General features: G+C 40.4%; 1 protein-coding gene across 2 annotated transcripts in view; it reads left to right on the forward strand.

Annotated features, from left to right (window-relative positions):
• Positions 1-6,455, forward strand: part of WAPL (WAPL cohesin release factor) — a 64,391-nt gene extending 57,936 nt beyond the window's left edge. For both annotated transcript variants that reach the window (XM_075610564.1, XM_075610563.1), the window contains one exon: positions 1,216-6,455. In XM_075610564.1, coding sequence (XP_075466679.1) covers positions 1,216-1,281 — 66 coding nt within the window. In that variant the 3' untranslated portion in view covers positions 1,282-6,455. The remainder of the gene's footprint in view (positions 1-1,215) is intronic.
• Positions 6,456-22,325: the final 15,870 nt, after the last annotated feature.

Raw genomic sequence — 22,325 nt, forward strand, 5'->3', positions numbered from 1 at the left:
CCTTAGTCACTTCCCACTCCACTGTAAAAACACTTTCCAAACATCTGTAACAGTTAATTTTGAATGCAAGATATATTAAGCAGGTTTAGGCCTAAAAGCCGAACTGTGAAAATCTCGGCAATAAAATCACACAATAGACCGTATTTATTGCTTTCAAATATTTGTGAAGGATCGGTGTAAACGGAGGAAAATGCTGCATAATTAGGAGCATTAAACGCTTGAGGAGCTGCAGCAATGTTTGTATTGCACTCTTTCTCTGAAATCCAGAAGACCACATTTTTTCAAGGTTTCTGCTTCTAGGAACTGAGAAGAAACATATGAGGTTTCGAAAGCTCTGAACACTTCTCTGTGAAGGGAAACAAACTTTTAAACAGAACTATAATAACTATTCTAATTATACAGTATCTCCATTCCAAGGTAGGATTATGTAGTCACGCAGCCCCTGAAGTGAATTTGTGGCAGCTCACTTCTGGTGTGTCTGATGGGCAGCAAAGTGATGAACGTAGCAGTCATCTATATCAAGGGTTCTCAACTCCAGTCCTCAAGCCCCTCCAGCACGTCAGGTTTTCAGAATATCCCAGCTTCAGCACAGGTGGCTCAGTAGAGATATCCTGAAAACCTGACCAGTTGGGGGGGTTTGAGGACTGGAGTTGAGCACCGTTAATCTATATTATGAAAGCAACATTGCTTTAAGTGCTACATTAACTGACTGCACTAATAGATGCATGTATAAGTTTATGGTGCTTACATTTTTACATGCTCGACTCAGGCAAGCTGGTAAATAGTTATTTCTCAATCCGACTTCCAGGGAACTGTATTACAGGGGAATATTTTTATGTAAACTACCTTTTTACTGCTAAAATCTGGCGTGAGAGAGTCACCCTGAGGATTTCGCTCAGATCAACGAAGGCAGAAAAACACATTTTACTCAATAATTGTGTGTCTACTATGCAAAGGGTGGACAACTCCTCGTCCTGAAGGGTCACCAACAGATCAGGTTTGCAGGATCTCACTGCTTCAGTACAGGTGTTCAATTGTTGACTAAGCCACAGTTTGAGCCATCTGTGCTAAAGCAGTGATGGCCTTAAAACCGGATATTTCAATGTAACTTTGCATTTTATTATGTTTTCCCAAACAAAGTGCAGTTTAAAATTAGTTGCAATCTGATAAACAACATTTCTGTCTGACATCTTTTCTTCTTCTTGATTTCTTCAGTGTGCAGTTGGAACAACAGGCCAGAAGTCCATCTCCAGAGTAATAGATTATTTGGATAACTGCTAGATTTTCTACTTGACTGCAGACCCTCATGCTGGATATACCCTTATACAAAAGGAAGAAGTCATGTAACAAGTCACTGAAGACGGACTGAGAGCATTCATCTGTGCTAGTTACTCCTATTTTGCAGGCAAACCGTACTCCAGTTGTGCCGTTTTGTTGAATGTGCATCATGCATTTGTCACACTGATCTGGTTACTGCTGAACATTCTGCAGCGATCAAATGAGGAACAGAGGTGCTGTAGATTAAGGTTCTCACGAAAACCAGGCTGTTTATGCATTGCAGTATTTGAATTCTTTTGAGTACATGTCAGTGGGGGGGTTTTATTTTTGCTTATTTTTTAAGGGTAGGAGGGAAACGTTTGGTCACGGCCAGTTGAAGAAAAATGTAAAAAAAAATTAAAATAATATAAAAAAAAAAAAAAAACAACACAAAAAAAAAAGTTTGCTGCTGATCGTGTAACTGCTGTTTACTGTTGATACAACATTGTATGCCACGCAGCTCAGCTGGTGTGAGGTTAAACCAAGCGCAAGCTGTTAGTGAAGCTCTGGACAACAAGCTCCTTTTGCTTTTTGGTCTTATTTTTGGCTTTGTTAGAGCTATCATTAAGAAATGCTTCCAAAATTATACAAACTATATACACAGTTTAGAACACGGTCTATAGATTTGTTTGCTTTGTTCTTTGGCTATTTTGCTTACCTTTTTCTACTAGATGCTTCCAATCATAACACAACTTGCTGTTTTTACTTTTTAATGTATTTTCTGTATCTTTTTTTCTCTTTAATTTAAGTTGTTTTTCTGATGGATCGCTTCAAGGCAAATTATGTTGTTAAATGTGTTTGCAGAGATTTTGAGCCCCGAATAAAGTGGCTGGGCCAGAAACCCCTTTTTCAGAGAAGAATAAAGGGGCACTAATCCAATTTGAGAGTGCACTGTGGAACAGAATAGTTCAGTTGTACATTATGTGGCCAATTAGTAAATGGGAATCTATTTTTATATATTTAAAGTGGTCCATCTCAGGTGTCATCTTGGACTTCTATAAATGAGAAGGGGTCCCTTTCTATGTTTGAACTTTCAGGGAGTTCATTTTCCTTAACATGTTTTTTTATTTAATATGGGCTCTCCCTCTTGCAACCTATGCAGAGCTGGAGAGGATTTCTACGCAGTGCAGATCAATATGGTTAGCCTTCCCGACACTTAAGGTGTTACGGTTCATGCTGACAGATAGTGGGTTCCACGCTTTCGAACGTGTTGAGGTTTGATTGGATCTTGAAGCCACGAGCATGATATTTTTGTGTCGAGCATTCACAACATCTTCACTCCACCAATTTTCTACGTTCCTCAAAATGTACTATGCTTGGCAAATGTTTTGAAATACGGTCTTGATGTCTGTGGTAAGAGCTACTGGTTATATTTATTGAGTAGTTTGAGCAAGGAGTTGAAAATACGGGGCTAATACCCAAATTTGACTGAGAAATTCCAAGTAACTTAACCATGTTTCCATTGTTGAGATTTTCATGTGCGCGCCCGAGGCGTTTCTCTTTCTGCCATGAGTACCTCAGACACATGAACAATAAGAGAACGTGGCGATTTAAAGTAATGAAACAATGAAAAAATAATTTCAAAAGCCATATAAATGCTGGTCAGACAGTTTAGTTTACTTCTCTGTCTACATTTAAATCGGAAGGTCAAGGTGGATGGCTAAAGGCCTAGAATAACTTTAGATGGTAAGGTTTTATTGTGTAAAAATAGTTGATGTTCTTAGCAATATTTATGTGAAAATGTTAATAAAGGATATACAGTTTTAAGGATAATTTCTAGACCAACTAATCTTGTCTTGCACTCATACCCATGATTGTAATCATTACAATTCTGGCAGTTAGCAGGGGAGGTAATATGAGGGTTGCGTACATTTTTTTCATCATTTGGTGAATGTGAATAAGCAAGGCTATCTTTCCAAAGAGTGGCTTTATCTATAGACCCTTTTTGTACATGGATCATTGCACAGTGATTTGTAGATCTACAACTGAATTGAAATTGCACAGGGCCCTTTGGTTTAAGTTTATTTCATGGGGTACTAGTAGTCATGTTTTACATCAAAAAATATATCGTAGAAATGTGTTCAGGCCAGATACTAGTTAATTTTCCGTTGTAAGTGATAGCGTCCTTTGTCAGATTATTTATCCATGGTTTAACTTACATGGTTTAGACATTACTTCTGCAGTCAAAACTATTGCTTAAGATCAGAGATGATAGATAAAATGCGAATGATTTTGAAACTGAGGCCATGTCTGAACTATATACTAGAGTCCTCTAAAGCTTTACTAGTTTTATTGCATTCATACTATCGGAGCAAGGCAAGGGGACAATGTGACAACCTACAGGATAGTGTGCTATATGACTCCCAAAGTGTAACTTTCCCTTCCACACATGTAGTAAAAAAAAAAGTTACTGAATTTCTGACGCGTGTTCTGTACTGGCAGAGCTTTACAGCTCTAGCGTTAGAGCAGCAGCAGCTTTGCAAATGAGAAGAAACAAGTACTGGAATAAAAATACTTTACATTTTTGCTTTAATCCTCACCTACTTTGCGATGGGTTCACACCCCTTCCTCCCCCCCCCCCATTTCTTCCAGCTCTGTTCCTTGAACAAATGTTTCTAACAGCAGTCTTCTCCCATAGCAGCCATTTACATGTATTTTGATGCCAGTGACTGAGTAGGGTTGTTTAGGTGGTAGCTCACATGTCCAAATAGGAGTCTGGAAATACAGTAATACAGAGCAGTGTGTGCTCGGCTTGCATGCTCCGACAAGCAGCTCCCTCCCAGTGCAATGTTTGTGATCTGTCTGGCCCTTTGCTCAGTGGATGTGGGGTAGAGCCTTTCAAAATGCTGAGGTGGAGAAAGATGGGAGAGATTTACGCAAAAGGCAACGAATATTATTTGACAATAATTAGTTGTGCAACAGAATGTGGATATTACTGAATGTGACTAGTTCAGATATGCAAACAGCTCACGTTTTCTAACTAGCACCGTTTAAAAACCCTTCCCTCTGTGTACAGCCTCGCTGGCCCCAAAATGTCAAATTAAGCTATGCAGCCACTTTGCGTTTAATGGTGTCCTATCCTGGAGAAGTAAAAGGAATACTTACATTACAAGGTGTGCTATGGCTGGGTTACAACTTCCACTCCAACATTTTGCATTAGCACCAGTGTTCATATAGATAGCATGCATAAAACAATTGGTCAATTAAAGGCTGTGCTGCCTGAGACTAATTCTGCCTTTACCCCATTCCTATTCTCGGTAAGGCAGATTGTAAGTTCTGAGACCTGGTAAATGAGAAGTCGGGCGGATGTTGGATGCATACTGCTTACTAGTCAGCTCATCTTGCTTACTTGCAACATTTTCTGTATCTTATTTTGGGCCTCTTTTGGATGGAGCCACAAAACATTTTTGGTATAACTATATGCAAAGTAATTAAAATAGAATTGTTTGACTCTGAGAGGGTTTGACTTTTTCATGCGCCTAAAAAGTCCTGGAGAAGTCTCCTAATTTAAGTGGATTGAAAAACATTTTAATGACCTGTTATGGGAATGTGAAAACGTCATCATAAAGCCAGTGACTTGAATCTTTGAAGTAAAACATTTTGTTTGTGATTTTATTTTTCTTCTTAACATCTTCCCACGTCCCAAAGACCATTTTAAAGAAAAATATTCACGTGCCTGTGTTTAAAGAGACTTCAGATCAGTGATTCTTAACCCTGTCCTTGGGACACCGCGGCTAGACCAGAGTTTAGGAATAACCCATAAATTACAAAGCGCACGTTGAAACGTGTTTTATATGTAAATATGTGATGACCTGGTTATTTCTAAAAACCTGGCCCGGCTCGGGTGTCCCGAGGAGAGTTTTAAGAAACCTGCCTTAGACACTTTGCTTCACTGCAGATGCAATTGCTACGAAGTATATAATTTCTGGTAAACAATACTAAAATTGTCTTAATAATTTAACATGAAATTCTACTAGTTTCCTTCCATGTCCCCTTCCTCTCTCCTTTGGGCTTCTTACTGTTGATACATTTTTGTTAATGAAGGAAAATGGTGTTGGCATTTGGTAGATCATATTGCAAACGCATGCTGTGCTAGGGTAGCAGAGAAATGTTTTACACTGGTGGTGGTCAACACAGATTTTTTTCTCTCTGTACCATTCCTGTAGGGCAGGGGCTGGCCAACTCCTGTCCCCAAGGACCACAACAGGTCAGGCTTTAAGGATATCACTGCTTCAGCACAGGTGGCGCAATCATTGACTGAGCTGCTGATTGTGCTACCTGTACTGAAGCAAGGATTTCCTTAACCCGACCTGTTGGTGGACCTTAAGTACTGGAAATGCCCACCCCTGCTCTGTCTGTAGTATATTAGGGACAGATTACTGAATAAGTGCTGTTTCTGGGCATATGATTCACAGCTACTCAAACCCCAGAACTTTCCTACAACACTTGTGGAAAAACAGTTTGAGACTTTTATTCCCTGGCACAGAATCTCATCTTGGTAAAACCAAGCCAGTGCCAATGGGTGACACTCTCTTGTTGGCAATCACTGAGGGAAGGTGCGATAACTGCAAGCCTGCTCATTTTTGTTTCTCTTTACATCAGTAAGAACCAGTTTGGTTTTATGATTTTCACATGCCCAGAAGCAACAGTACTTACCCAGCCTCTTATCATATGTGGCACTGCTGAGGTTGCTCGTACTTAACCTCTTCAGTTAAGATCTGTATGGTGCACTAATCTGGTTACTACAGGTACTGTGCAGCAAATTGATCTTGTTCAAGAAGGTTGGAGGTGGGAGTCATTTTCTTATCTGTAGCGCATACATTTGTTGAAGTCCCTGTCAAAGACTTTGCTTTAATGGGTACTTGAAGCCTACTTGCAAATTTAACTAAAGTTTTAATGTAACTTTTTTCCATTGTAAATATTTCTGTAAATACAAGCAATTGGAAATGAGAATGGTAGAATACTTTTCTGAATCCAATCCTATTTTTATTTTATACAGTATTTCTCAGCTGTGATCTTTGGAGCAAAAGCCAACGGCAGGGAAAAAAAAAATCAAGTTTGTACCAGTTTCATGAAGTATGTCTTTGGTTTTTGTAAATAATTTTAACTCAAATAAAATTGCTACTTTCAGTACTTAATTTGTTGTCTTTATTTTCATATTTTGTTACGTTGCTTTGCTCTATTTGTGTTTTTTATATTGATTTAACGTTCAGGGTGAGCTCTTGGTCACAACTATTTCCTTCTGTATGTGGAAAAAATGTTTAACTGGATAAATCTTGTGAATTGTCAACTTAAAAAAAAGCATACAATTATCTGTGTTTTAAACCATGTTTGAAAGTTTACAAACTAAGTAAAAGAATTTTAAATGGGTGTCGGTGGCAATTTAGCTTGTCTGAGCGCTATTTATTTCAGGATATAGAGTAAGGAAGACTTTAGGCAAGTCAAAAGTTCTAAAATCCAGATAATACATAAAGCTTTGCCATGATAAGGTTTGGAAAATGATGCTGACATTTATGGATGTCAGCCTTTTGAAACTGGTTAAACATTTCACAATCATAAGTTCACTTTTATTCTATGTGGCACTTCATCCTACAGCTGCATTATGTGTTTGGCTCTTAAAATTGGCAGAACTATTGTTTTGTATATACCATTAGTACCTGCAACGCTTTCTTTCCTTTTATGATGGAGTGGGGGGGGGGGGACTGAACAGTTTTGCACTTTTAAAACTTTGCACAGCTGACAGAGTAACACTTCATGCTTAAATTGTTAGATAAATTGGCCCCTATTTAAAAAAAAAAAAAATACATGTAAAAGCATCATCCCAGTGTTCTGTGAAGTACTGGGAAGACATCTTCACAGCATACTGAGTAGGTCTTTGCAGAATGTAATGGCTTTAATGGACCGACAGGGAATAGAAAATACATAGGCTGACAACTTCTGATACCAAACAAATTGAATCCAAAGGTACGTGGTGGAGTGTTGGAAGCTTCCATCTGTGAAGATATTTGACCATTACAAAGTGTAACAACTTGCAATGAATCTACACTGCAATAACCTTACAGTTTCTGGTGTTAGAATCGTCAGCATGATGTGAAAGGGTAGGCCTGTATTCTGGACATGCAGCTAAGAAGTTTGTGCAATACCTAATTCACCTACCAAGCTATTTTTGGCGAGACCAACTAATATTTGATTCAACAGATGTTCTATGTGCTTTAATTATCCAAATTATTACAAAGCCAAGAAATCAGAATGGTTTGGCTTGAAGAGGTTTAATTTTCTCTCCGTGATTGCATCTGTTAAAAAGCTGAATTTGAAGCACATGTAATGGCTGTACTGAGTGCACTTGGTAGATGAGAATGTGATCATGCAAATACAGGTATACAAGTTTCTAGTGGGTGGGAAATAAGACAAATTTGAGGGAACTGTGCATACAAAGATTATTCCACAATCTGTCTGCTGCCGATATTACAAGTGAAGTCATTCTGATTGAGCCACCTGTGCTGCAGCAGGCATATCCTGAAAACCTGACCTGTTGGTGGCCTTTGACTGGAGTTGGCCACTCCGGAGCCCAAGTGATGGACCTGAATGAACACGTGAAGATTTGCCCAGCACACTGCCATGTTCTGTATGAAGGGAGCCCTTCCATACTTTCCCCATTCAAATTCGAAAGCCCACCATTTTACCGATAAGTGACCATGTAAGTTTGTGGTATTCGTCAAACATTTCAGGTTGTAAACTACGTTTGCGGCAAAAGTATTTCTATGAAGTGCATAGCTATATGTCTGAAGAGTAAACAACCATTGCTTGGGCAATATAAGATTTGCTCAGTTACGAATATCTTGCATACTGCATTTACTTCATCTACACAGAATCATTGGGTACAAATATTGCTACTGGAAGAGATTAACACCTTTTTGTTACAAGTGATTCTGGCTAAATCCACTGTCCATTAAATCACACTGTCTTTGGTGGTTTCAATATCAATGGGGCTGTAACATGGTTTTTATCCTCACTCTGGCACTCCAGACTAGTATTATTCACAATTGTGGCAAAACAATTGGTTAACAACCCGGCTTCTTGAATGGGATAATATTGCACCTGTTTTTCTGCCTCCTGCTTTCGAACCAGTGACTTCTCTTAATGAGAGCATTCTGCTGATTAATTAGAACACTAAACTGATCTTATACGAAGTCCTGTGCTGATGTTTACAACTCCATCACTACCATAAACTGGTGTTTAAAAAAGACATTAATTATACAGTGTAAAAGGATTACATATTTGAATACAATCATTATAGGATAACATTTTGGCATTTGCAGGAAAAAACATAATTTACTAACTATAATAAACTGAAGCATTACGGTCTTGAAAGTGTATCAGAAATGTACTTATCTGAAAATGTTAGATTGGAAAACAAATGTGCTGCTTTTTTTTACATTTGTTTTATTATACAGTTTCACTTTATTTCTACATTTTGTGCACGATTTCTTTCTGATTTTAAGTAGAATTTCTTCCTGTGTGCTGTGGGTTGATGTGCACCTTTGAAATATGTTTAACATTTTTTTAAAAAGTGGGGAAATGGTATAGCAATGCACATGCGTGTTACCAGTGCCAAAGGTGCTGACTTTGCTCTAGCATGTAAAGGGTTAACAATCAATCGGTGCATTTGGCAGACGTTTAAGGCGCCAGTTAATTGATCATCTTTTCTTTGTTGGACCCAATCACTTCACTTGAGATGTTTGCGTTGTTTAAAAAGAGATGGTTTGTTTACACTTTTATTCCTAGAAAATAGATGTCCTCTCTAGCTTAGCAGAGGAATTAATTACGTGTCTAGCAGGAAGCTGCACTCAACATGTCCTTTAGAATCCATAGGTCTTTCAAATATTTATGTATTTCAATTGAAATGTTCTTCAATAGGCTTTGTGTGGCGCTCAATATTTATGGGAAATTAATCCACATTTAAACTTGCCACCTTTGTGTCCTCATGATGGCTGCTGCTGGCTCCTCTCTGAAGAAGTTTGCTGAGCATTGAGATGTAGATCTTTGCCATCTGGAGTGTCTCTGATTTAGACAGTTTTTTTTCTGTTGCTGGGACAACACTTCTGAGTCTTTCAAATGCTAGGTTCAGTGCAAGCATCCTCCTCCTCTCTCTGGCATTAGCTGCCAGTCGACGGCTCTTCTTCCTGAGCCTTGCTGCATATGGGTACTGGAGATATCCTCTTATTTCACGCTCCTTCTCGAGCAGCCCCGAAGAATGAGGAATCCAGACTGGATACCCTCTTATGTGACTTGGAACCATGTGTGAAGCAGCATCTTGCTTACATTGTACAAAGCATCCTAGGTCTTCAGAAGTTGCAACGGAATCGTCCCCCAAGTCTCTTCCTATTAAAGTCCTTGGTTCTTTGTAGGATGAAATCCCATTTAGACGGGAACATCCCTCCTGCTCGGAGCTCTTTAGTGCAACAGAGGCCCACATCTGATCTGGTTTACCCACGGAAACTGAAATCCAGTTGTCATCTTGGCTTGGACATGGCAGAAGCATGTTTGCTTCATTCCACAATGGCAACATGTGGTTCTCCATTGTAACACCAACCTATGTCATTCAGTCGCTGTGTAACCACTAGTTCTTGGAGCTTCTTTATATATAGAACCTTCCACCCATTTTTTTTTAATGCCATAAAAACTATTTTGGCTGGGATGGAATAAGGGGGAGGGGAGTTGAAAAACTCTTGAAATGGGTTCTTTTGTGTGTGCCTTTCTGGCAACGTGAGTAGCAAATGCATCCAAGTAGGCAACTGAGAAAAAAGGAACACGTGGAGAAGGGACAGCTACAGGGGTTAAAAATAGAGAAGCTAGAGATCAAGACTGAAGCATGAATAATGTATGTCATTTAGAATGAAAAGAGAGTTTATTAATTAAATAAGTTCATTCAGTGCGGATTTGATTCTCTCCAGCGGTTTCTTGATGGGTGACAACACGAATCAGACAGACATTAATCCGATAATCTTCAATGTAATTAGATCAGTTATCTGTACAACAAAAGGATTTGTGACTGTGATGCAATCATTTTGGTTTCCTTAAATTCACTCAAAATAATAATTGGCACAATGCAGCAGACAGAAGGATATTTTACTTTACCTTTTAAGGTTGATCCTGGAAAACGTAACTACTTATTGTGGAGTTAAGGAGCCATTCCGTTCTTCTGGCTGTGCACTTTTTAGCCATGTAATACTCTTCGCTACCATTTAAATGTCAGCTCTAGTCCATCCACGTCTCGCACAGGTGCCCTAAGCATGTTCCGTTCTCTTAAACACCATAACAGAAGCGGGCACTTTGTGCGGAAACGTCATGCCTCTTTTCCATGGGTAGGATGCCACTTGCCTTTGAGTCGTATTTTACATTTATTTCTGTTTGTTTTTGTATATTTTTACATGCAGATCAAACATTTCTTGGTCAATGTTTTAAGGAGTGCAGTGTCATATAGTACTTTTGTATTGTGGATATATAGGTGGTCTAGGCTGGTGTTCCCCACCTTTGACACTAGCACCTTGACTTATTATATCGTCGTTGTAGTAAAACTAATTAAGTGCATTTTTGTCAAAAACTCACTAAATGCACTTGACTGACTTGGAATTTCTTGATATTTCTATTGGAAAACTCATTGTGCCTATTTAGTCATAGTTCAGCGTTACCAAAACATAAAACTCATTAAGTATGATTTTGTAATGTCAAAAAAGAACACTTAAAGCTGCAGTTCAGTCTTTTTTTTTTTTACATTTATTTTTTTACTTCAATAGTTTTATGTGTGCAATCTCTAATTAGCTAAAGAACTGTATAGCTGCAGGTCAATTCGTTTTCCATGTATTCATAGGTCGAAATTTGGTGACATATTAAAAGCTGGGATTTGTTTATAATCTGCTTGACTGGCAGTGGAAGCTCATGAATATTCATGAGCACTCCTGAACTGACAAGTGCTAGAGGGAGGGCAGGGCTGACAAAGGGGTGTGCCAGGGCTTGTGACAGGCCATGAAGGGGCAGTGCCTTAGCAAATGGCTGTTAAAATAGAATACAAGAAAATTGGTCTTTCAAAGTTGTTTTTTTAAAAACAGAAAATGCTAAAAGTATTTTTTCTTACTACAGAACTGATTTATTAAAAAAAAAAACACACATGCAGGATATTGACTGAACTGCAGCTTTAATTGACTTTTCCTCCGTACTCAAACAATGTAGTTAATGATTTTTACCTCTGCAACAATATTGTTATTTTTCTAGTTATATTATAGGATTGATTATTTTTTTCTTTTGATGTTAACTTTTCTATATTTTTCTTTTTGTGTAATAAATATTTATGGATTTTTTTTTTTTAAAGCTTTGCTTCAATGTTTCTGCCCAGACATGGCACTTTCAGTATAATGCTCTGTAACATTCAGGGGATTTTTTTTTTTCTAAATCAATCAATCTTACAGCCCTTAAAGCAGGGCTGTACCAAGCTGCCGTTATTTTATTTTTCTTTAATATGCACATCAATACAATCCATACAATAAGTATATAGTTAAGTTGCCGATCGATCCGTTCTCCTGTGATTGATAGGTGAAGATTCGTCTTGGGGGTTCACTAAATGGCTGTTAGTGCAGCAGAAGAGGACCGAAGATGCAAAGTTCTGTGGGGGAGATCATGTGACCAGGCAGTCACTATATATAATTGCTGCACTGCTAGAGAGGGGACAGGGCTCAAAAATGGGTGTGCCAGAGCCTGTTTTAGAAGGGGAAGGGGATGTGACTTTGTAAATGGTTGCTATAGAAACAAACAATGCTTGTTATATTATAATACATTTAAAATATAATTCTGGTAGCATTTGTTTTTTTTATAGTACAGAACTGATTTATTTAAATAACATTTAAAAAAAAAAACACGTAGGATATTGCTTGGTCTGTAGCTTTAAGGTGGTGGAAAAAAACAGCAACAGCTTTCAGTAGAATTGTTGCGATTTGGTGCTGGATTTTTTTTTTCTTGCCCCTTTTTGCTATGTTTTCGCATGAGAACTTACAGCACACTCATTCAGTATGAAGATTCTGGGTATAGACTTGCACATGAGCATGTTAAGTGTATAACTTTTGATTTCCTTTATTTACAGAAGTCGTGTCTTTGTTTCGTAACTTACTAGCTGAAAGTACTTTACTTTGCTCGGGAGTTCTACAAAGCCAAAAAATTGAGTTTTATAAATGAATAATGAAATTTTTGGAGTTTCTTAATGGAAAAAAAGTGTTTGTTTTTTTATTATTCTAATGCTGTTTGGTCAAACTATATTTTGTTTTTGTCCATCAAGTGCAAAAACATATTTTTTTTCCAGTTCCCAATCTGGAGCATTCAACATTAAGTTGACGATGTGCAAAACATGGATTCTCTCATTTCAGCCCAGCTACTTTAAGTTATCACTTATTATTGTTCTCTCACTTGCACGTTTATATTATATTACTTCATACACCTATTGTACACGTACTATTATCATTTCATTAAGCACTAGGCACCACTCTATATAGGAGCGCTGTAACACCACTTTTTTTTAAAATATATTATCAGCTACTTTAAGTGACAGTCCTTGATTTATGAATTGACGTAGCAAAGGCAGCTTCACTGGAAACTGAAGTTGTTGGAATTAGAAAGGAATGTCTGTAGGGATGAGGACTCAGGCCCTCATTCTCTCACGTCTCGATTACTGCAACCTCCTGCTGTCCGGCCTTCCTGCCTCTCACCTGTCTCCTCTACAATCTATCCTAAACGCTGCTGCCAGAATCACTCTACTCTTTCCTAAATCTGCCTCCGCATCTCCCCTCCTGAAATACCTCTCCTGGCTTCCGATCAAATCCCGTATCTCACACTCAATTCGCCTCCTCACTTTTAAAGCTTTACATTCTTCTGTGCCTCCTTACATCTCAGCTCTAATTTCTCGTTATGCACCATCCTGACTCTTGCGTTCTTCTCAAGGATGTCTTCTTTCTACCCCCTTTGTATCTAAAGCTCCCTCCCGCCTTAAATCTTTCTCACTTTCTGCCCCGCACCTCTGGAATGCCCTTCCCCTCAATACCCGACTAGCCCCCTCTCTATCCACCTTTAAGACCCACCTTAAGACACATCTGCTTAAAGAAGCATATGAATAGCACAGGATAATCCTGGACACATGATACATAAAGCTTGGCCCCCTGCAGACGCACTTACTAGAATTCCCTCCTGCTGTCTCTGTACGTTCTCCCTACCAATTAGATTGTAAACTCCTTGGAGCAGGGACTCCTTCCTTAATGTTACTTTTATGTCTGAAGCACTTATTCCCATGACCTGTTATTTATATTATTTGTTATTTATATGATATGTATTACTACTGTGAAGCTCTACGTACATTAAATGCGCTATATAAATAAAGACATACAATACAATGAGTGGGATTCTTTATATGGATGTTCTACATTTATAAATGTATAGCTTTTAAAAAAAATATCTTGAACTTATAATGGTTCTTTGGTGTTACATAGTTTTCCAACTGTGCTGCATAACAGCATGTTTCTCTTATCATTTTATTGCTAAATTGATTTGCTCTGATCTCGATGAGTTGTGGGCAAGCCAAGCTCCATGAGATTCCATTCTCTGATTTGATGTCATTGCTGGTGACATGTATGATAATATCACAAAAGCATAGGGGGGAGTTAAGCTTGCATGTCATTTTAGCTTCGAATTTTCCAGACTCTTGAAGTGTTTGCTTGCACACCTTAACTACACTTTAACAACGCTTTTTTCAATGGAATTTTTTTAAAAATATATATATTATTTCTCTGTCCCTGCATTAAGGAACTGCAGCAGGCAGTATCACTTGGTCCCTGCCTAGCACACAGCTGAAGGGCCACAAGGTCCTTACCTAAGGGCCTGTCCCTATGAACACCCACCCTCACTATTGGGGGAGTCAGGGTCTCAACTCTAGCCCGGGGTACTTCTGGCCTAGGGCAGAAGCTCGCAGCTCTCTGCCCCCCTGCCTTCCCCCACTGTCTCCTCAGTCTTACTGCCTTCCTGCACATTGCCCATACAATGTATCTACTATCTGCAGGGGAAGCTCTAAGCCCTATTGGCAGCTGTTGCATCACATGTCCTTCAGCCCCTGGGGCTGCTGGGAGTTGTATTTTATTTATTTATAAAATATTTTACCAGGAAGTAATACATTGAGAGTTACCTCTCGTTTTCAAGTATGTCCTGGGCACAGAGTAAAACAAATAATACATGGTTACAAATACAGTTACATAAATGAACAGGGTATACATTATATACAAGACATTGCGTGCACAGTTAAAGAAAATATATATTATGAGCGTATGAAACAGTTACAGACCAGATTAAAATGTGAGACAGCCTTAGATTTGAAAGAACTTAAACTGGTGGTGGATGTGAGAGTCTCTGGTAGATTGTTCCAGTTTTGGGGTGCACGGTAGGAGAAGGAGGAACGTCCGGATACTTATAGTACTTGAACTATAGTTCCCCAGGGGCCTCTTTAACATTAGGACCGTGTGCGCTATGGGTACTGCACCTGTGTGAACTTCTAATGGCCGCCGCTAGCCCTACCTGCGCATTCGCGATCTCTGGGAAGCTCTGCACTTCTGTAATGGCAGCCGGCCACCTTCTGCACATGTGCAATTCCGCACCAATCGCAAGATGGCCGCCTTGACAGTTCTGCGCATGCACGAGCATTCGCACATACGCAAACACAATAAACATGGCGGCGCCCTGTAGCTGATGTCGCCGGGAGCCCCCGGCAACGCACTCGCCCCTGCCATTCCCTGCACATGGAGCGAAGGTCCCTGCGACAGAACGCAAGTAAGGGGGGCGAGGGGGGACCCTGCCACACACATATATATATATATATATATATATATATATATATATATATATGTCTGTGGTGTCTGTGTGGTCTGGTCTGTCTGTGGTGGGTGTGTGTGAGGTCTGTCTGTCTGTGTGGTGGGTGTGTGTGTGGTCTGTCTGTCTGTGGTGGTTGTGTGTGTGGGGTCTGTCTGTGTGGTGGGTGGGTGTGGTCTGTCTGTCTGTGGTGTGTGTGGGGGTGGGGTCTGTCTGTCTGGTGTTTGTAAGTTTTTTATTATATTTAATGGGCAAGTAATTCAAACAGGTAGGATTACTTGCTTTTTTGTATTTATGTTGTGTCTGCATAAAACCTATAACCCAAGTACAAGAGTAAGGGAGGTAGATTGGTTAATACAGTATGAGGTTGCCATATACTAATTACCCCACATGGGGGAGGCACCAAGGCAGTATGGGTGATAGGAGGACGTAATGTATTTAAATGTTAGGACTACCATTGAAGATTACACCCCTGATGAAGAGGCCACGCCTCGAAACGCGTAGGGTGGTTTCCATTGGTAGAGGAGAGAGGCTGAAAGTTGGAGAGTGACTTGCGTACCACTGTAGAGGAGAAGGAAGGGAGCATGTTACTGTGTAAGCCGTGATGAGATACCATCATCCCTGATCCGCCGGGTTGCAAGGACGTAGTGAAGGAGTTACGCTGTGACATGCCAGTGGAGAGTCACTGGCGCGGAAGACCCCAGACACTAACCAAGCGTCGGTGAACAGTGGACGCGCTGACTCAACGGACGAAGTATCCCTACAGAGGAAGAACGCTGCACATCCCCAAACACAAACTCTAAAGCCATTGCTTTTTAAAATCGGATGTTTGTGAGTGTATTTTTTTATTATTTCCTTATGTTTAGCAAAAACTTTATTGCACCATGAGGTGTGTGCTTTCTGTTCTTTTTTTTTTTTTTCCCCTTATCTTGGTGTGTCTGTCTCTGCGTGGTCTGTTGGTGTGGTCTGTCTAGTTTGGTGTGTGGTCTGCCATCTCTGGTGTGGTGTGTGTGTGTGTGTGTCTGGTGTGTCGCTTTGAGTGTCTGAGTGTCTGTGTATAAGTGTATATATGTATTGTAATAAAAGAGCTTGTGTGACTGTCTGGGTCGGAGTCATAGCTCCAAGACCATGAAACATAGATAAAATACTACCGAATTTGGTTAAAATCAGGGCAGTTTCTGAAGGTTCAGTCTGCCATCTTGATTCAAAATGGCATCCAAATGTGCCCAAACATGCATGAAAACCTGCTCCTTTATCTCCGGAACCATCATGCAAGATTTTGTTACCATACTTGAAGAGGTGTCCAAATGCGTTGCGGAAAGATAGCTTTCCAAAATATATAGTAGAATATACAAATACTGTACATGCTTTTCAAATTTGGCAGTTCCAAAGCCCAACTTTGAACATTACCGCAAACAACAACAACAAGACTTCACTATGTACCTCATACTATTTTCATTGAGTTATTAATGATATAATAAACATTGTTGCATGCCGATAGCACATGCAGGGTTTTCAATTTTGTTGAACATTTATTTAACTTCTAAACCTAGTTATTTTTCACACATTAGCAGAGTCCCCTCTTGGTTGCTGTTTTTATACGTCTCAAAAGTTCGATTTTTTTTTTTTAAATTTAATTTCTTAACGGTCCACTGTAAGCTGGATCACCTATACGGCTTCATTATAGCAGCAGCTGTGGGGCTCACGTATACCTCTCAGTGACTTTTCACATCCGCAGCTTTCAAATTAATCCTATTAGACCCACTCAAGGAAGGAAAGAAAACAGACAACAAGCAGCCACTGTGATTATTCGATTGGTTCCAGGGAGGAGACAATCCTCTTGTTGGCCAGAGCTGTGGAGTGGAAATGAGTGGGGGAAAGTGTGTGTGGGGGGCTCATTTTGACGCATGGAAAGGAGGTGGTCTTGACAGGTTGGCACGCTTTACTTAACGAAGCTCATAACCTGCTCGCTAGAGTGGGGGGAAATATCTGCAGATCAAACAGGAGCAGTCAATGAATGCAGCCATCTCCCTGCTGGGATCAGAGGGAGGCAGAAATCAAACAGCTCTGAAGGAGCCTCAAAGTACATTGCAGGTGCACTGCGAACCCCTCTTGTGCTGGCGTTACTGACGCGTGCAGTGCTGGAGATGTCAAATGCTTGATTCTGGATTAGAGAAACTGAAGAACTAACTCTGTGCATTCCACTCTGATCACTTCACTAGAGTACAATGACTCCATAAATACACTGCAAGGGTGGTGGAAATCTCTGCTCTAAGGTTAAACATGACTGCAGACATTGTGTTTGTCTTATCTGCTTGCTGTGATATGTTTTAGCAATATAACATGTGCTAGAGTCTGGTAAGAGTCCCAATTGATAACATTTTTGAAAAGTCTTGTGGTGTCTAAATGTAGGTGATATAGGTTTTATCTCAGCGTGTCTCTATAGCTGGCTGGCCATACAGCCTTTTCCATAATAATCTTGGCACTCTTAATAGAACTTCAGCTTACATTTCCTGGACATATATACCAAACCCGGTACTTTTTTGCCGACAGTGTTTATCTTGTGTTTCTATCCTTTTCCAACGTTTAAATCTACATATTCTAATGGTAAAATTATGGAACAACTTCAACCTTTTAGAGAGAATGATGACATTAAAAACCTATTAATGAACCCAAAATTATATGAGCAAGCAACACAGCAAACTGGATCAGGCACCTCTTGTAGGGCGTTAAACTGTATATGAATGATTCGCATAGCGTAAGAGGACAACCAAACATTTTAAATTCCCAGGTACCTATAGATGTAATACATGACATCGATCCCCTAGATAAGACAGTAAACAAAGAAGCCCCCAATGCACATGCAATCTGAAAAATTATTTGATATTATTAGTTTTTTCTTCTCGTATGGGTTATTTAGTTCGCCCTATTTAGCCGAAACATTAAGTCTGCAACCACATTAAAGTAACCGTATCAGCAGGTACCTACACTGCAAATGTAATACTTATTATTTCCTCTGCTGCATAGAGAAAAGAGGAAACCAAACCATCAATAGCATGGGATGTGGGACATGTATGTGCTGCTAAAAGGGTTAACACTGAGGAGAAGTATAAGTGCTATGCCTGCGCTACAGTGTGGCTCCAACTGGTTAAAAAACAACAAGTGCCCTAAGAAATAGTGGGAAAAAAGTGCAAGAAATATTCTCTCCCTTCTCCTGGAGAAGAAATCTCTTAATGGCTACTACAATTACTGTGGCGGATTTACAAAATTTGTGAAAAAACAGTGCTAATATGGCGCCTAAATTATATAAGAACAATTGTTAATGCAACTGTATTGAGTGCTGGATTTACACTGTCACACTTAGGCACTCTCCTGGTGCCACTCTTCTCCTTCTCAGGGCATGTCCATTATAACGTGCTGGCACCATGTGACATAGCAGCATTATTTGACTTAATGACACGATGCTGGAGAAGATAAGAACTTTAGCGAGGCCCCACACTCTCCCCCGGCAATCAGTGGGGAAGAGAGCGGAGCCTCTGTATATGGAGGGGAAGGGACATTTGCCACCCCCAAATTTTTCCGCCTGGGCCTCATGGGATACCCGCCACTGTGTGTGGACCTGCTGATTAAGTAGGGGGTTACTGTTGTATGTTTGAGGTCACTTTCACACTAACACTGCAGTTGACACAATTAAATCTTTAAAAATATAATACCGCAGGTCTGGATTTTGAGCTCGCTAAGATTGTGTATGCCCCTAAATAACACAACATACCCTATTATAGCGCAGACTATCATCGAGTTTCCATAGAATTCCATGGCCGTGTCCCAACGTAACCCACCAGTGGTGACAAAGAAGCCTTCTACATCTGCAGCTTAGTGCCAACATGTCTGTTAAACCTTTCTAACCCTCTCCGCTGCCGGAGGGGCAGCAAAGCGTTGCTTTCATCTTATTGAATCTCCTACAGAGTGACGCTTTAAATGATCTTATTTTTCGTTTCAAGCAGTGAGCTAAATTAATTATCTCATGAAATCATCTTATATAAAATTAAAAAAAACAGTGGGCACAATCTCCCTGGGTAAGAACCCCTGCATACACACAGGAGACTGTATGTTCAGTTAACTCTGGCAGTGAACTGGTTAAGTGCTATGGTAGTAATGTCAGGGCAGCCCATCGGATTACACTGGGGACATTGATTCATGTCTTCTTTCTTTACTTCAATGCCCACAGAAAGTCGTTAGTGCTGTTGTTACATAGAGATGTAGCCAGGATTAGTTTAACCCCTGTCACGTTATGCTGGGATATGTGATTTATTCTGCATTATTATAAAACTCTGTGATATCCTCCGTTATGAGTAAAATAAAGCTTACTACATCTGTAATTCACTAGATCAGGACTGGCCTACTCCAGTCTTCAAGAACCACCAACAGGTCAGACTTTAAGGATATCCCTGCTTCAGCACAGGGGGCTCAATTGTTGACTGAGCCACCTGTGCTGAACTAGGATATCCTGAAAACCTGACCTGTTGGTGGCTCCTGCTTGTATATTATAATCACTGCTTCTTCCATAGAACTGACAGTGTACACAGAGCTGTACATAGAATGACTGCAGGCACAATGTGTCCCTGCCCGGTAGAGTTTGCACTCTAATTTGGGTGTACAGTGCTGCCCTCCTGGCACTGAAGGGATTCATCTTTGCCAAGGGAAACAATTAGGATTTTTTTTTTTAAAGCATTAAAGAAGTTATGTTGAATTGCAAGAATGTACAGACCTTCATTAATATATGTAACCCCTCTTTATTTCCCTAGATGTATTAATATGCAGGTTCTAAAGCGGGGGCCGGAGGGCTCCTCCCCTGTACCTGCGAGAGAATATTACGCTGGGAAATAACCAGGCTGGGGTTAGACAGCGTAGCGGGACACGTAGCTTTTCAATAACACTTTATATTTGAAGAACACAGAAATCACATACACGGGCCCTCAGAATTGGAGAACGATGAACAACACTTATGCCAATCTTACTTATGGTGTCTCTTAGGCCGGGGCCATAGAGGCTTGATCAGGGCGGAGGCGCGCTGACGCTGCGGCTCGCCTGCTGAAGTCTGCGCGATTGCATGGACTTGCAGGCGAGCCAGCGTGCGCGAAGGGAGCCGGGGGGGAGGTGGTTGGAGGCGGGGCAGTGACGTCGCTGGGCCAATCGCCCGCAACGCACTGACGTCAACGTCACGGCGCCGACGTCACGGTGCCGTAACGTTGACGCTGCTTCAGGCTGATTGGATGTTTTCAGCCGACAGCGCGCTGAAAAACAGCTTGGCTGTCGGCTGAAAATTCCAAAGCCTCAGCACGCCTGCGGACGCTCGCGTGAGCCCCCTCTCAAGGCATCCTCATTGAGGATGCAGGGGCTCAGCGCGGAGCGTCCGCACGGCTCAGCGCGGCCTGTCCTTCTATGGACTCGGCGTTACTCAGTCCTGGTGGCCCAGATGCTAACTAATGGGCCACTGTTGGTGACGGCACAGCGTTGGAGCTCGTGAGGAAGTATAGGTGTATTAATAGGTGCGGGCCTGTTACTTCGCAAAGAGTGACGGTGGCTAATACTGAAGCGCGTGTTTTCACTTAGTTTACTCACAGCTTCGGAAGCCCCAGCTTTAAAATTAAGGAGGGGCAAACATAGAAATATTCAGAAGGGGCTAGAAACACATAGTGTCCCCCAACATATAAACAAAAGTCCATGGGAGTGATCCACAAGGGTTTGTTTGTATTGGAATTGACAGAATAGAAAGAAAAGAAGATATAATATGAAAAATCTCACAAAGAGAGACTTTGTGGATTCACAAACTGAAAACAGTAATTCTCATGGACTAAACATAAATATTGATTTGGGTTGTTTTTTAGGAATGGGTTGAGGTTCCTCGCACCAAACACCGTTATACTAAAGGGGTCGTATGGAGGTTGTGTGCTACCAGGGAGATGGACAGAATGTCAGAGAATAGCGGTTGTAACTAGAGAGTACTTGCCACTAGTAGAAATCCCTGTTATTGGTGCACAACAGACCATAAATTATACTTATAGGTCCAATGATGCTCACATTGAGTCTGTTAAAATTTGGCACTTTATTAAGACCAAATGTCTACACAATATTTTATACTCGATTAAAGTTAAAAATGGTTTCCTTGCTTGGTATTAGGTATTGTATACACTAGTGCTCAAAGTCTCAGCAGCTCTAGTTATTGACACTAATAGATCTTTAATTGGGGGTAAGAGGGTGGTTATTAGTCCACCCTAGGGGATAATTACCCTGTGGTGTTGTTATTTATACTGTATATATACACCGCATCAGAGTAGTCTCATTGCCGGTGTGGTTGTTACTGCTGATTTGAGATGTCCTGTTGAGAGACAAGACCAGTAGTCTCAATTTGATACAAGCATCAAATATGCTTGGATACAAGCAGTGATGTGTAACTGCAAGTTGGCATAGGTGTATGTACCATAGATGCTTGCTGGCAGAAGGATATGGCGACCCCTAGTCAGATCTATGGTGATAAGCTACATGCTGTGTATGACATGAATGTACCATACATCGCGGTTGCTTAAAGAGTTTGATAATGGAGCTCCTGATTCAGCTATGCACTATGTGCTAACTTCGGGTACCATGTCCAGCTACGTTTGGCTGGTTTAAGTCCTGTCTCCCTATGCATTAGCTAATAGCTTGCAGAGCGTGCTCGTAGAAATATTAACGTGCGTCTATTATTTTAACAAACTTTGTACGCCACCACAATGGATTTGAAATGAAACAACCAAGATGCAATAGAAGTGCAGACTTTCAGCTTTAATTCAAGGGGTTGAACAAAAATATCGTATGAAACGTTTAGGAATTGCAACCATTTTCATACACAGTCCCCTTATTTCAGGGGCTCAAATGTAATTGGACAAATTAACACAATCATAAATAAAATGTTAATTTTTAATACTTTGTCGAGAATTCTTTGCAGGCAATGACTGCTTGAAGTCTGGAAAGCATGGACATCACCAAATGCTGGGTTTCCTCCTTTGTGATGCTTTGCCAGGCCTTTACTGCAGCTGTCTTCAGTTGTTGTTTGTTCGTGGGTCTTTCTGCCTTAA

Source organism: Ascaphus truei, chromosome 8 (assembly GCF_040206685.1).
Source record: "Ascaphus truei isolate aAscTru1 chromosome 8, aAscTru1.hap1, whole genome shotgun sequence".
In the NCBI taxonomy this organism is placed as follows: domain Eukaryota; kingdom Metazoa; phylum Chordata; class Amphibia; order Anura; family Ascaphidae; genus Ascaphus; species Ascaphus truei.